Source organism: Vulpes vulpes, chromosome 2 (assembly GCF_048418805.1).
Source record: "Vulpes vulpes isolate BD-2025 chromosome 2, VulVul3, whole genome shotgun sequence".
Lineage (NCBI taxonomy): Eukaryota > Metazoa > Chordata > Mammalia > Carnivora > Canidae > Vulpes > Vulpes vulpes.
Window position 1 is genome coordinate 46,894,473 of NC_132781.1, and position 15,821 is coordinate 46,910,293.

Consider the following 15,821-nt stretch of genomic DNA (forward strand, 5'->3'; position numbering starts at 1 on the left):
TTCCGGGTCTGGGGGTCGAGTCCCACATTGGGCTCCCTGTGGGGAGCCTGCTTCTCCCTCTGTCTATGTATCTGCCTCTCTCTCATGAATAAATAAATAAAATCTTAAAAAAAAGAAATAGTCTAGTTTCAACAACAATACAATAAGAACAAAAGTCTTTGCCAAGGTCATTTCCTTTAAAGATTTTCCTGGATAGATAAATAAAGCTTTTAGTCTGAATATATCTATAATTATGAAATTACAGTTCAGAGAGTGATATTTTCATTTGCTCATCCCATTTTTACACCAAGAATCATGGGTATACTTTATATGACCAAGACTGCAAAAGATACAGTGATTAAGAACTCTTAAGACAATCCTTGCCCTCTGAGGCTTGTAAGCATAGTAGGGATAACTAGCACAATAGTAAAAAAATTGACATTTGAACAGTGATTTATAGTCTTTAAGTCATGGTCTACTGTGATCCTTAAACTTGTGACCATGGTGGGGCAGATACTATTATTCCAAATATTTGTTGTAGAAGTGGAGCTTCAGAACTTTTCAACTTTACTCTGATTAGAGTAGCTTATCTGGGACATGAACCCAATATTTCTGTGCTGCTAAAAGGACAGTAATCTGTACAAAGAGATAAATTAATGAGATGTGTAATAAATTGTATCTAGATTTCAGAGAAGAGGACTTTGTAGCTGGAAAGATCAAAGGCAGCTTCTTGGAGGGGATGAACTTTAGGGCTGGATTCCCAAGTGCATCATAACTGGTAACTGTATTTTCTAATATGGCCTCATATTTTTTATAAGGAGATTCTCTTGCATAATAGTATCCCCAGGGCAGCCTTCATGTCTCGGTTTCTCAAACTATAAATGAAAGGATTTAACATTGGGGTCACTGCCATGTACATAACAGTTACGATTGCATCCTTTAGGCTGTAACTAGACAGAGGGCGGAAATACATGCCCATGACTGTCCCATAATACAGAGAAACAACTGTGAGGTGGGAACCACAGGTAGAGAAGGCCTTGAGCACACCTTTGGTAGATGGGACCCTTAAGACTGTGGAAAAGACCTGGACATAGGAGATAATGATGCATATTAATGGCACGGAGAAGACACCAACCCCTAGGTACATCATCCTCACATTAAAGAGGATGTCAGAACAGGACAGCTTAAGCAAAGGGGTAATATCACAGTAGAAGTTGGCTACTTCCTTGTTGCCACAGAAGGACAGCCTGGCTGTGAGCAGAGTGTGGGGGAGGGCATTGGCATTACCAACCACCCAAGACCCAACAACTAGGAGGACACAAGTCCATGGGCTCATGATTGTTGTGTAATGAAGTGGGCGACTGATGGCCACTGCACGATCATATGCCATTGCAGCCAGGATATAGCTATCTGTGTTGCCCAAGGCAATCATAAAATACAACTGTGTTAGGCATCCACCAAAGGAGATGGCTTTGCTGTGCAAGAGATGATTTGCCAGCATTTTAGGGATGGTTACAGAAGAGAAGAGGATGTCAACAAAGGAGAGGTTGGCAAGGAAAAAATACATGGGATTGTGAAGGCGAATGTCAGAGCGAATGGCCAAGATGATGAGCAAGTTTCCAATCAATGTGATGGGGTAAATGAACAAGAAGAGGGTAAAGAAAAAGTCTTCCTGGTCCTGCTGACCAGTAACTCCCAGGAGGATGAATTCCAGGTTAGAGGATTGGTTGTCTTCCCTCATGGCTCCTTGTTAAGAAAGGGGGAGAAGAATCCAGAATTATTATTGGAGTTACTGGAATGATCTTCCTTATCCATTAGTTTTGGTTCAAGTGACCAGCAATCTCTATGATGTATTTACTGATTCCAGAGATAGCCGATATTTTGGGGGAATTATCCTTGTTGGTCAGTGGGACTGATTAACAAATAACCCTTGACACTCATGTCTAAGAAGTGAGCGATCTATGAATCAAAGATGCCCATCCTCCTCCATCCCAGAACCACCTCTCAAACACCTAGGATTTAACCATTCAACAATTACTTTATATATTGTATGTGCGAGATACTTTGCTAGGCTTATGGAAAAAGCACAAACGTGCAAAATACATTTTTAATTCACTTATTCAACATGTAAGACATAGTCTTTGCTCTCAGGGACTTTACAATGCAATGGAAAAGCCAAAAGTCACATGCTAATCGTATTACACTTGACAAGGAAGGGGCAGCAAAATACTGCCAGTGCTGACAAAATACACTGGTGCAAGGGACATGTTATTAGAAGGACAAGCCATGAAATTGGGACTTGTCCAATGCCCAAACTAATAGTGATCCCAGAGTCCCAGAAGTAGCAGGTGTCTATGCTGACATTGGATGATTGTAAGTCACTCAGATCACTGGATTTAGGTCCTAGCAAAAGCAAGCCTAGTGAATTTCTTCCCCAATGTCTCCTTTTCTAGGAATAATTTCACCACCTCCTTTGATAGGGTGTGAAACTCTCTAATATATTGATAATATTGATAATCACAAAGATTTTCCCTTCCCTCTTTTTATTATTTCTTTTGTGGAGTCATCCAACTCCCTGGTCATTTTAACTAGTGCTAAGTAAACTCTCAGGCCTATCTCTGTAGGCTTGATCTCTCTTTCCCATATTTTTACATCCCAAATTTCTACATTTCTATCTTGCCAACATGTCTGTCCAAACAATGTACTGTGCACATCCAACCTCAGTAGTTTGCAAGCTTATTTGAAAAGGAAAACCATACTTTGTTTATTTCAATAACCCTAGAGAGACTGTTGTGGAAAATTGTGTGAACTTGATATTTCTTGGGTTAAATCAAGGCTTATTAAAAAAAAAAAGGCTTATTTTTTGGTCTCCCCACATGTGGGAGGTTCAGAAGTACACTCATCCAGTGTATACCTCACTTTTACATCTGATCTTGTTGATTGTTCCTTTAAAATAATTCTTACTTTAAAGGGATGCCTGTGTGGCTCATTGGTTGAGCGTCTGCCTTTGGCTCAGGGCATGAACCCGGGGTCCGGGAATCAAGTCTGGCATCAGCCTCCCATCGAGGAGCCTGCTTCTCTTTCTGCCTGTGTCTCTTCCTCTTCTGTGTGTCTCTCATGAATAAATAAATTAAAAATCTTTAAAAAAATAAAAATAATAAAATAATAAAAATTGTAAAAGCACATAGCTAAACCTAATACCTAAGAAATGGGAATATCTAGGTATGAGAAACAAGAAGAAAACTCAGAGCAAGCCACAGTTGGTGCGGATCTTGAGAACTTGGGTTCTAGAGCCAAGGTCTGAGTCTTAATACTGCTACTACATCTCTGTGTGACTTTAAGCAATTAAATTCACCATTTTCGTCTGATAAAATGGCAAAAATAATTCTACTTACCCTTGGAGGTTTTGTGAGATTCAAAGGAAATAATGAAGGCAGTGCAGTTGCTGGTTCTCTATCTTTGATCTGTCACTTATAAAGACTCACTTCTCCAACAGTCACAGCTCCTACTGAAGAGTCAGCTCAGATGCTGTCAAAATGGTTTTGATTATGCAGCCTTCATTCCTTTTCCACGAATGGGAAGTTCATAGCCAGCTGCTGTAGCACTTGTTAACATTTCTCCTGGGGGGCACATGTGTTGCAGAAAGGGCCAGTAGTAGGCATGGAGGGTGGGTTTCTGATCCTCTGTACCTTAGATGATAGAGCTAAGACAGGGGTGGTTTGGAAAGAACCCTGAGTTTCCTAATCATGGAGCAGAAGGAGTGACTATTCTAGATGGGGCATGAAGATGAGGAGGACTCCAGCTTCCTCCTCAGGAAGCAAGGTGGTCACAGAATAGAGAAAATTGGGAGTTATTTACCAGGTTATAATATCTCTTGAAACATGACTCCCTTGGGTCTTCATTCTGGCCATAGAGTAATTGTTGAGACTCATTACACACTCTTACCCCGAGGAGTGCCCTGAGGAGACACTGGTTCTCAAGAGTAATCTTTCCCAGGGTTCTTTTCTGGAAGGAAGGATGGGCAAAAGAGTTTCCCAGAGAATGTGTCTCCAGGGTCTCCAAGCTCTAAACTGACCTCTTCTAGCCATTTTGTTGGAATATTGGCCTCCATCCTCTGCTTCAGCACAAATTGGAATGTCCCCTTAGGGGCTGCAAAGACCATGGTACAATTGAGAAAAACAAAAAATCAATGAAATGAAACAATAATGATTGAAAAGAAGATATTTGCAAATCATATATTTGGCAAGGGGTTAATATCTGAAATATTTAAGGAACTCATAAAACACACAGACAAAATGCAATGAAAAAAATAGGCAGCAGAATTGAATAGACATTTTCCAAAGAAGACATCCAAATGGCCAACAGGTATAGGAAATGATGAGCAACATCACTAATCATCCAGGGAAATGCAAATCAAAACCACCATGAGATGTCACCTCCCACCTGTTAAAATGGTATCATCAAGGAGATGTTGAGGTAACAAAGTTGGCAAGTATGTAGGGAAATGGAAACTTCTGTGCATGTTGGTGAGGATATAAATTGATGTAGTCACTATGGAAAATAGTATGGAGATTCCTCAAAAAAGTTAAAAATAGAACTATCCTATGATTCAGCAATCTCTTCTGGGTATATATCCAGAGGAAATATATATATATTTCAGATAACAGATATTGAAAGGATATTTTCAGTCCCATTTTTACTGCAGCAATAGTCACAATAGCTGAGATATGGGAACAACCTAAGTGTCCATCAACAGATGAAGGGATAAAGAAGATATCGTGTGTCTCTCTCTCTGTCTTTTTCTTTCTCTTATATATATATACACACACACACATATATATATTATATATATGTGATGGAATATTATTCAGCCATGAGAAAGAAGCTAATTCTGCCATTTGTAGTAACATAGGTGGACTTGGTGGGATCTAAGTGAAATAAGCCAGACACAGAAAGACAAATAATGAATGATCTCACTGTAGGAAAGTCACAGTCATACTAACAAAGAGTAGGGGATAGTTTCTCAGGGCCTGGTGGTTGGGGAAAAGGGAGATCAATTTTTATATGTTGAGCCATCTTTGCATTTTAGGAGTAAGTCTCACTTGGTCATGATGTCTAAACCTTTTAATATGCTGCAGAACTCTGTTTGCTAGTGTTTTGTTGAGGATTTTTACATCAATGTTCATAAGGGATATTGGTATGCAGTTTTCTTTTCTTGTAGTGTCTGTCTATCTTTGGTATCCTCACAAAATGAGTTATTAGGAAGTGTGCACTCCTCTTCAATTTTTTGGAAAAATTTGAGAAGTATTGGTATTAGTTCTTCTTTAAATGTGTGTTAAAATTCACCAGTGAAGCTCTTGGGCCCCGGGATTTTCTTTATTGGGTGATTTTAAATTTCTTGTGTAATCTCCTTACTAGTTACTGGTCTATTCAGGAATAGATTGCTTCTTCATGATTTAGTTTTGGAAGGCTGTGTGTTTCTAGGAATTGTGCATATAATTGTTTATAATTCTCTTTTATATCCTTTTTTATTTCTGTGGAATTGGTAGTGATATCTCCACTTTCATTTCTGATTTTAATAATTTGAATCTTCTTTCTTTTTTCCTTAGTCCATCTAGCTAATTTTTTGGAATTTGGTTGATCTTTTTGAAGAACTAACTTTGGTTTTATTGATTTTTTCTATTGTTTTTATATTCTCTATTTCATTTTTCTCTGCTCTAATCTTTGTATTTCCTTTCTTCTGCTAGTTTGGGGTTTTAGTGTCTCCTCCTCCTCCTCCTCCTCCTCCTCCTCCTCCTCCTCCTCCTCCTCCTTCTCCTCCTCCTCCTTCTCCTCTTCCTCCTCCTCCTTCTCCTCCTCCTCCTCCTCCTTCTTCTTCTTTTTAATAGTTCCTAAAGTTGTAAAGTTAAGTTATTGATGTGAGCTCATTCTTATTTTTTAATGCAAACAGTTTTAGCTATTAATTTCCCCTTTAGCACAGCTTTTGCTGAATTGCATTATTATATACTTCAATACAATTTAAAATAGGAATTTTTAATGTTAATCAAAATAAGACAGTTTGGAAAGACAAATACTATTTGATTCCCCCATATGTGGATTTTAAGTAAGAAAAAAAAATGATGAAAAAAAAAAAAAAAAAAAAAAAAAAAAGAAAAAAAAATGAGCTTAGGCCAAAGAAGATAGAAAGGAGCAAACCACAAACTAACTGTATGAAATCATACTGGTTATTAGAGGGGAGGTTGATAGGAGCATGGATTAAATAGGTGTTGGGAATTAAGGACTTCACTTGTGATAAGCATTGGTTTTTTATGGAAGTGTTGGATCACTAAATTGTACACCTGAAACTAATATCACATGGTATATCACCTAAATGTAATTTAAATGAAAACTTAAAAAAATTGGAAGCTCAACTCTAAAAAAAAGGAATTTTATCAATGAATATCCTTATCTATACCTCATCCTCATTTATACTGAAGTTATGATAAGTTCCGTATAAATGCCTCCCTGCCCTATTATGAAATAAGTTTTTTATTAGAGATACATATTATATCATGTTACTGAAACATCAATTGATTTCCCAATTAATGATAATTTTTAATGAGAAATAGGTTTTTTTAATAAATTAATTTTGTATTGGTGTTCAATTTACTAACATACAGAATAGCACCCAGTGCTCATCCCGTCAAGTGCCCCCCTCAGTGCCCGTCACCCATTAACCCCCGCCCCCCGCCCTCCTCCCCTTCTACCACCCCTAGTTCGTTTCCCAGAGTTAGGAGTCTTTATGTTCTGTCTCCCTTTCTGATATTTCCCACACAGAGAAATAGGTTTTGAATGAAGCATTCTTATGGATGATACCAGTATTTTTCCTAATATGTAATTTCCTAATTAACTTTTCCTAGTATGTATTATTCCTTGCATTCCTGGAATAAACTCCATGTGGTAAACATATTGTGTTCTCTTGATGTTTTATTGAACAGTTCTCATATTTTTTCAGAATTTTTGCATCAATATTTCCAAGTCAGATTCATCTGTGGTTTTAGTTTTGTGCAATATTTGTCACATTTTTAAATCAATATTCCACTTACTTTAAAAAAGACTCTAAAGGTTTTCTTTCCCTTTTATCCCCTGACTGAATAACTGTCCTTAGAAGACACCCATCCTGCTATCTCTTTCTTCAGGAGAGAGAAAGCATGATTTTAAAGTAGAAATGTTTCCTTTGTTTCGCTTTTTACCCAAGTGCATGGCCCAATGAGACACCATTTAACAATGTCTATGACCTCTTGGGAAACCAGAGGCATGAATGGCATGTGATAGCTATGATTCATGTTACTGTCGTCTCTCCTTGTGAATTCCTTGGCATTTTTTGTAGTGACATTGGATACATTTGGATGGATTGAATAACAGTGATGAGAATGGGAACTGAGACTAGAAGGATCACTTCTCTTTCTTCCTTTAAAGTCATGACGGAGGCAGTCCGGGTGGCTCAGTGGCTTAGCACCGCCTTTAGCCCAGAGCATGGGGACCCAGGATAGAGTCCCACATAGGACTCCCTGCATGGAGCCTGCTTCTCCCTCTGCCCATGTCTCTGCCTCTCTCTCTCTCTCCTCTCTGGGTATTCTCTTGAATAAATAAATAAAATCTTAAAAAAAAATAAATTCATGATGGTTAAAAGAGGTACTTCATGTGTAGAGGCTCACATATGTCCAGGCACATAAAATTGCTCCATAAGTGGTAGATAACAATTCATTATCTTTATAATTAAAGAAAAGTAATAATAAATATTGTTTTTAAATGACAGAGATGCCTGGGTGACTCAGCAGTTGTGTCTGCCTTCAGCTCAGGGTGTGCTCTTGGGGTCCTGGGATTGAGTCCTGCATCCGGCTTCCTACAAGGAGCCTGCTTATCCCTCTATGTCTCTGCCTCTGTCTCTGTGTCTCTCATGAATAAATAAATAAAATCTTTAAAAAAATAAATAACAAAAAATAATAAAGTTTGATAACTTTTATTTGAGTCCATGTTTCCCACCTCTGCCCTATAACCTATAACTATTATTATGGCTGATCTGTCCTCTCTGCTTGTCAAAATCCTAGTTATGACTCCTTCACATATCCTGACTTCTTTAGATATCTCTCATTATTTTATATCTTCTCTGTAGGCTAGCTGTGGAGTCAGGAAAACACATTGGACATCAAGAAAAGTGGGCTCATATCCTCACTTGCTTCTTTCTAACTGAAGACATCTGGTAAGTCACATTACCTTTCAGAGATTTGTTTTTTTCCTCTATAAAAAAAGGGTATTATTGTCTATGCTGCAAGACTGATTTGAAAATAGAGACAATCATATATGTGAATAAAGTACATATGCATATACATTTAAACAAAAACTAAATGAACTGCTTGCTTTTTCTGAAACTACACGGCATGCGGAACTTCCTTTGTAGTGCTCATCGCTTTGTCCTTGTGATGGCTATCGTTTCATTTTCTCCAAAACAAATATTTGTTTGTCTGCTCAGTTGTATAATGACAATGCACTGAAAATACACTGTACTACGGGCTATTTTAAAAATCCTTTTATTTTTTTATTTTGTCAAATTTTATTTAAAATCAATTAATTAACTAATAGTGTATTATTAGTTTCAGAGGTAGAGCTTAGTGATTCATCAGTTGCATATAACACCCAGTGCTCATTACGTTAAGAGCCCTCATTAATGCCCATCACCCTGTTACCCCATCCCCCCACTCACCTCCCTTCCAGCAACTCTGTTTGTTTCCTGTAGCTAAGAGTCTGTTATGGTTTGCCTCTCCTCTGATTTCATCTTATTTTTCCCCCCTCCCTTTCCCTATGTTCATCTGTTCTGTTTCTTAAATTCCACATATAAGGGAAATCATATGATTATTGTCTTTGACCAATTGACTTATTTCACTTAGTATAATACCTCCAGTTCCAGCTAAGTCATTGCAAATGGTAAGATTTCTTTTTTCTTTTTTCTTTTTTTCTTTTCTTTTCTTCTTTCTTTTCTTTTCTTTCTTCTTTCTTTTCTTTTTTCCTTTTCTTTTTTTTTTTCTTGATGGCAGAGGAATATTGAATTGTATGTATATACCAGATCTTCTTTGTCCATTCATCTGTCAGTGGATGTTGGGCTCTTTCCATATTTTGGCTATTGTGAACATTACTGCTATAAGCATTGGGGCGCATGTGCCCCTTCAAATCCCTGTTTGTATCCTTTGAATACAACATACTGAGAAAGACACATAGCCTGACTTGCAGCTCTGACATCAATCAAGATTGCACAAGTTTCTTCCTTCTTCCACTAGAATCCTTATTCTCCATTATGGAGCCCTTTCTTAAAACTAAGACACTCTACAAGAGTCTCCTTAGGTGACTTCATCTATTTCCAAACTTTCGTTATATCAACTCCACTCTGATTCATGGTTTGTTAATTTTGCTGTGATACTTCATATCTTCACTGTACAATTTATTGAATACTTCCACAAGACTGTGCCACAGGAACTCTTTAAAATCTGCCCTAAGTGGGAATAATTACAAAAAAAGTACTCTCTTCTTGACTATTTTCATTGCAGGCATTCTTTACTATCATAAAAGTTGCTCCATTCTGTTTTTTCTATTTCTTCATTACTTTTGCATCTAGATTATTTTTTTTAATAAATTAATTTTTATTGGTGTTCATTTTACCAACATACAGAATAACACCCAGTGCTCATCCCGTCAAGTGTCCCCCTCAGTGCCTGTCACCCATTCACCCCCACCTCCCGCCCTACTCCCCTTCTACCACCCCTAGTTCATTTCCCAGAGTTAGGAGTCTTTATGTTCTGTCTCCCTTCCTGATATTTCCCACACATTTCTTCTCCCTTCCTTTATATTCCCTTTCACTATTATTTATATTCCCCAAATGAATGAGGACATACACTGTCTTTCTCCGATTGACTTACTGCACTCAGCATAATACCTTCCAGTTCCATCCACGTTGAAGCAAATGGTGGGTATTTGTCGTTTCTAATGGCTGAGTAATATTCCACTGTACACATAAACCACATCGTCTTTATCCATTCATCTTTCGATGGACACCGAGGCTCCTTCCACAGTTTGGCTATTGTGGACATTGCTGCTAGAAACATCGGGGTGCAGGTGTCCCAGCATTTCACTGCATCTGAATCTTTGGGGTAAATCCCCAACAGTGCAATTGCTGGGTCGTAGGGCAGGTCTATTTTTAACTCTTTGAGGAACCTCCACACAGTTTTCTAGAGTGGCTGCACCAGTTCACATTCCCACCAAGAGTGTAAGAGGGTTCCCTTTTCTCCGCATCCTCTGCAACATTTGTTGTTTCCTGCCTTGTTAATTTTCCCCATTCTCACTGGTGTGAGGTGGTATCTCACTGTGGTTTTGTTTTGTTTTGTTTTGTTTTGTTTTTTTCCTCATTTGGTTTTGATTTGTATTTCTTGATGGCAAGTGATGCGGAGCATTTTCTCATGTGCTTGTTCGCCATGGCCATGTCTTCCTCTGTGAGATTTCTCTTCATGTCTTTTGCCCATTTCATGATTGGATTGTTTGTTTCTTTGGTGTTGAGTTTAATAAGTTCTTTATAAATTTTGGAAACTAGCCCTTTATCTGATACGTCATTTTCAAATATCTTCTCCCATTCTGTGGGTTGTCTTTTAGTTTTGTTGACTGTATCCTTTGCTGTGCAAAAGCTTCTTATCTTGATGAAGTCCCAATAGTTCATTTTTGCTTTTGTTTCTTTTGCCTTTGTGGATGTATCTTGCAAGAAGTTACTGTGGCCAAGTTCAAAAAGGGTGTTGCCTGTGTTCTCCTCTAGGATTTTGATGGAATCTTGTCTCACATTTAGATCTCTCATCCATTTTGAGTTTATCTTTGTGTATGGTGAAAGAGAGTGGTCTAGTTTCATTCTTCTGCATGTGGATGTCCAATTTTCCCAGCACCATTTATTGAAGAGACTGTCTTTCTTCCACTGGATAGTCGTTCCTCCTTTATCGAATATTAGTTGACCATAAAGTTCAGGGTCCACTTCTGGGTTCTCTATTCTGTTCCATTGATCTATGTGTCTGTTTTTGTGCCAGGACCACACTGTCTTGATGACCACAGCTTTGTAGTACAACCTAAAATCTGGCATTGTGATGCCACCAGCTATGGTTTTCTTTTTTAAAATTCCCCTGGCTATTCAGGGTCTTTCTGAATCCACACAAATCTTAAAATAATTTGTTCTAACTCTCTGAGGAAAGTCCATGGTATTTTGATAGGAATTGCATTAAATGTGTAAATTGCACTGGGTAACATTGACATTTTCACAATATTAATTCTGCCAATCCATGAGCATGGAATATTTTTCCATCTCTTTGTGTCTTCCTCAATTTCTTTCAGAAGTGCTCTATAGTTTTTAGGGTATAGATCCTTTACCTCTTTGGTTAGGTTTATTCCTAGGTATCTTATGCTTTTGGGTGCAATTGTAAATGGGATTGACTCCTTAATTTCTCTTTCTTCAGTCTCATTGTTAGTGTATTGAAATGCCATTGATTTCTGGGCTTTGATTTTGTATCCTGCCACGCTACGAAATTGCTGTATGAGTTCTAGCAATCTTGGGTGGAGGCTTTTGGGTTTTCTATGTAGAGTATCATGTCATTGGCGAAGAGGGAGAGTTTGACTTCTTCTTTGCCAATTTGAATGCCTTTAATGTCTTTTTGTTGTCTGATTGCTGAGGCTAGGACTTCCAGTACTATGTTAAATAGCAGTGGTGAGAGTCGACATCCCTGTCTTGTTCCTGATCTTAGGGGAAAGGCTCCCAGTGCTTCCCCATTGAGAATGATATTTGCTGTGGGCTTTTCGTAGATGGCTTTTAAGATGTCAAGGAAAGTTCCCTCTATCCCAACACTCTGAAGTGTTTTGATCAGGAATGGATGCTGTATTTTGTCAAATGCTTTCTCTGCATCTAATGAGAGGATCATATGGTTCTTGGTTTTTCTCTTGCTGATATGATGAATCACATTGATTGTTTTACGAGTGTTGAACCAGCCTTGTGTCCCGGGGATAAATCCTATTTGGTAATGGTGAATAATTTTCTTAATGTGTTGTTGGATCCTATTGGCTAGTATTTTGTTGAGAATTTTTGCATCCATGTCATCAGGGATATTGCTCTGTAATTCTCCTTTTGGGTGGGGTCTTTGTCTGGTTTCGGAATTAAGGTGATGCTGGCCTCATAGCATGAATTTGGAAGTACTCCATCTCTTTCTATCTTTCCAAACAGCTTTAGTAGAATAGGTATGATTTCTTCTTTAAACGTTTGATAGAATTCCCCTGGGAAGCCATCTGGCCCTGGACTCTTGGGTCTTGGGAAGTTTTTGATGACTGCTTCAATTTCCTCCCTGGTTATTGGCCTGTTCAGGTTTTCTATTTCTTCCTGCTGCAGTTTTGGTAGCTTGTGGCTTTCCAGGAATGCGTCCATTTCTTCTAGATTTCCTAATTTATTGGCGTACAGCTGTTCATAATATGTTTTTAAAATCGTTTGTATTTCCTTGGTGTTGGTAGTGATCTCTCCTTTCTCATTCATGATTTTATTAATTTGAGTCTTCTCCCTCTTCTTTTTAATAAGGTTGGCTAATGGTTTATCTATCTTATTAATTCTTTCAAAGAACCAACTCCTGGTTCTGTTGATCTGTTCCACAGTTCTTCTGGTCTCGATTTCATTGAGTTCTGCTCGAATTTTAATTAACTCTCTTCTTCTGCTGGGCGTGGGGTCCATTTGCTGTTTTTTCTCTAGCTCCTTTATGTGTAAGGTGAGCTTTTGTATTTGAGTTCTTTCCAGTTTTTGAATGGATGCTTGTATTGCGATGTATTTCCCCCTCAGGACTACTTTTGCTGCATCCCAAAGATTTTGAACGGTTGTATCTTCATTCTCATTAGTTTCCATGAATCTTTTTAATTCTTCCTTAATTTCCTGGTTGACCCTTTCATCTTTTAGCAGGATGGTCCTTAACCTCCACGTGTTTGAAGTCCTTCCAAACTTCTTCTTGTGATTTAGTTCTAATTTCAAGGCATTATGGTCTGAGAATATGCAGGGGACTATCCCAATCTTTTGGTATTGGTTCAGACCCGATTTGTGACCCAGTATGTGCTCTATTCTGGAGAAAGTTCCATGTGCACTTGAGAAGAATGTGTATTCAGTTGAGTTTGGATGTAAAGTTCTGTAGATATCTGTGAAATCCATCTGGTCCAGTGTATCATTTAAAGCTCTCGTTTCTTTGGAGATGTTGTGCTTAGAAGCCCTATCGAGGGTAGAAAGAGCTAGATTGAAGTCACCAAGTATAGGTGTATTATTATCTAAGTATGTCTTAACTTCGGTTATTAATTGGTTTAAATATTTGGCAGCTCCCACATTCGGGGCATATATGTTGAGGATTGCTAAGTCCTCTTGTTGGATAGATCCTTTAAATATGATATAGTGTCCCTCTTCATCTCTCACTATAGTCTTCGGGGTAAATTTTAGTTTATCTGATATGAGGATGGCTACCCCTGCTTTCTTTTGAGGACCATTTGAATGGTAAATGGTTCTCCAACCTTTTATTTTCAGGTTGTAGGTGTCCTTCTGTCTAAAATGAGTCTCTTGTAGAAAGCAAATAGATAGGTCCTGCTTTTTTATCAGTCTGAAACCCTGCGCCTTTTGATGCGGTCATTAAGCCCGTTCACGTTCAGAGTTACTATTGACAGATATGAGTTTAGTGTCATCATGATATCTATTCAGTCCTTGTTTTTGTGGATTGTTCCACTGAACTTCTTCTTAAAGGGGAATTTTAAGAGTCCCCCTTAAAATTTCTTGCAGAGCTGGTTTGGAGGTCACATATTCTTTCAGTTCCTGCCTGTCTTGGAAGCTCTTTATCTCTCCTTCCATTTTGAATGAGAGCCTTGCTGGATAAAGTATTCTTGGTTGCATGTTCTTCTCATTTAGGACCCTGAATATATCGTGCCAGCCCTTTCTGGCCTGCCAGGTCTCTGTGGAGAGGTCTGCTGTTACCCTAATACTCCTCCCCATAAAAGTCAGGGACTTTTTGTCTCTTGCTGCTTTAAGGATCTCCTTATCTTTGGAATTTGCAAGCTTCACTATTAAATGTCGAGGTGTTGAACGGTTTTTATTGATTTTAGGGGGGGAATCTCTCTATTTTCTGGATCTGAATGCCTGTTTCCCTTCCCAGATTCGGAAAGTTTTCAGCTAGGATTTGTTCAAATACATATTCTGGTCCTCTGTCCCTTTCGGCGCCCTCGGGCACCCCAATTAAACGTAGGTTTTTCTTCCTCAGGCTGTCGTTTATTTCCCTTAATCTGTCTTCATGGTCTTTTAATTGTCTGTCTCTTTTTTCCTCAGTTTCCCTCTTTGCCATCAACTTGTCTTCTATGTCATTCACTCGTTCTTCCACCTCGTTAACCCTCGTCGTTAGGACTTCTAGTTTGGATTGCATCTCATTCAATTGATTTTTAATTTCTGCCAGATTAGATCTAAATTCTACAGTCATGAAGTCTCTTGAGTCCTTTATGCTTTTTTCTAGAGCCACCAGTCGCTGTATAGTAGTGCTTCTGAATTGGCTTTCTGACATTGAATTGTAATCCAGATTTTGTAACTCTGTGGGAGAGAGGACTGTTTCTGATTCTTTCTTTTGAGGTGAGGTTTTCCTTCTAGTCATTTTGCTCAGTGCAGAGTCGCCAAAAACAAGTTGTATTGGGAAAAGGAGAAAAAGAGAGAGAGAGAAGGAAAGAAAAGAGAAAGAGAAAAAAGAGAAAGAGGGAAAAAAGAGAAGAAAAAGAGAACGAAAAAGAAAGAAACGTGAAAAAAAGGGGTGGGGGGAAGCAATCAGAAATAAAAAAGAGGGATCCCTGGGTGGCGCAGCGGTTTGGCGCCTGCCTTTGGCCCAGGGCGTGATCCTGGAGACCCAGGATCGAATCCCACATCGGGCTCCCGGTGCATGGAGCCTGCTTCTCCCTCTGCCTGTGTCTCTGCCTCTCTCTCTCTCTCTCTGTGACTATGATAAAAAAAAAAAAAAAAAGAAAGAAATCAAAAAGAAAGAAAAAAAACACAAAACAAAACAAAACAAAAAACACGGGGGAGTATCTTCTGATTCTGTATACTTTAAGTCCCTTGACTTCCCCTGGGACTGGTCCGTGTAGCTGGTCTTCTGGGGGAGGGGCCTGCTGTGCTGATTTTCAGGTGTTAGCACTTGGGGGGCTGCTCTGCCCCCTGCCTGGTGCAGGGCTCAGTGGGGGTTGTTTACCCCGTGAGGCCCCAGGAGGAACAGCCACAGTGGCTACGGCAGCTCTGGAAACCTGGTTTTAGCCCCCGCAGTAACTCCGGGGCTCTCCGTCTGCAGGGCCTGGAGGCTCCGGGGCGGGGCCGCTGATCTGCTCAGCTCGGGCCAGGAGCGTCCTTGCTGTCCTGGGCCCTCGCGTCCTCTGCCTGTCCCGGGGGAGGCCGGATCCTGGGCTGTGTCCCGCGCCCTGTGCTCCGGGGCCTGCGCTGTTGGATTCGCGTACCCACCCCGCAGGCCCCTCCGCGGAGCCTCCCCCGAGCCCCTCCGAGCTGCTCCGGGTCCCATCGTGCGTGCGGCAGCCCTTAGGGAGCTCGGCGCGCTCTCCCGGGCGCAGGTGTCTGTTAGTGTCCCAGGGAGCCCGAGGGCATCCCCGCCCTCCTGGGTCCTTCTTAACTCCCTGCGAGCCCCTTTCCGCAGGGAAGGTGGTGCAGCTCCTGCTTCTCCGGGACGGGGCTCTCCTGTCCTGGGGACCCTCCCCCCGGCCTTAGCTTGGCTCCTCGCGGGTCCTTCCCCCTT

General features: G+C 39.8%; 1 protein-coding gene across 1 annotated transcript; it reads right to left on the minus strand.

The window, feature by feature from the left end:
• Positions 1–790: 790 nt before the first annotated feature.
• LOC112933050 (olfactory receptor 1A1) lies at positions 791–1,720 on the minus strand. Its single transcript, XM_026016090.2, has one exon. It carries the CDS (start codon positions 1,718–1,720, stop codon positions 791–793), a length of 930 nt encoding a protein of 309 aa, XP_025871875.1.
• Positions 1,721–15,821: the final 14,101 nt, after the last annotated feature.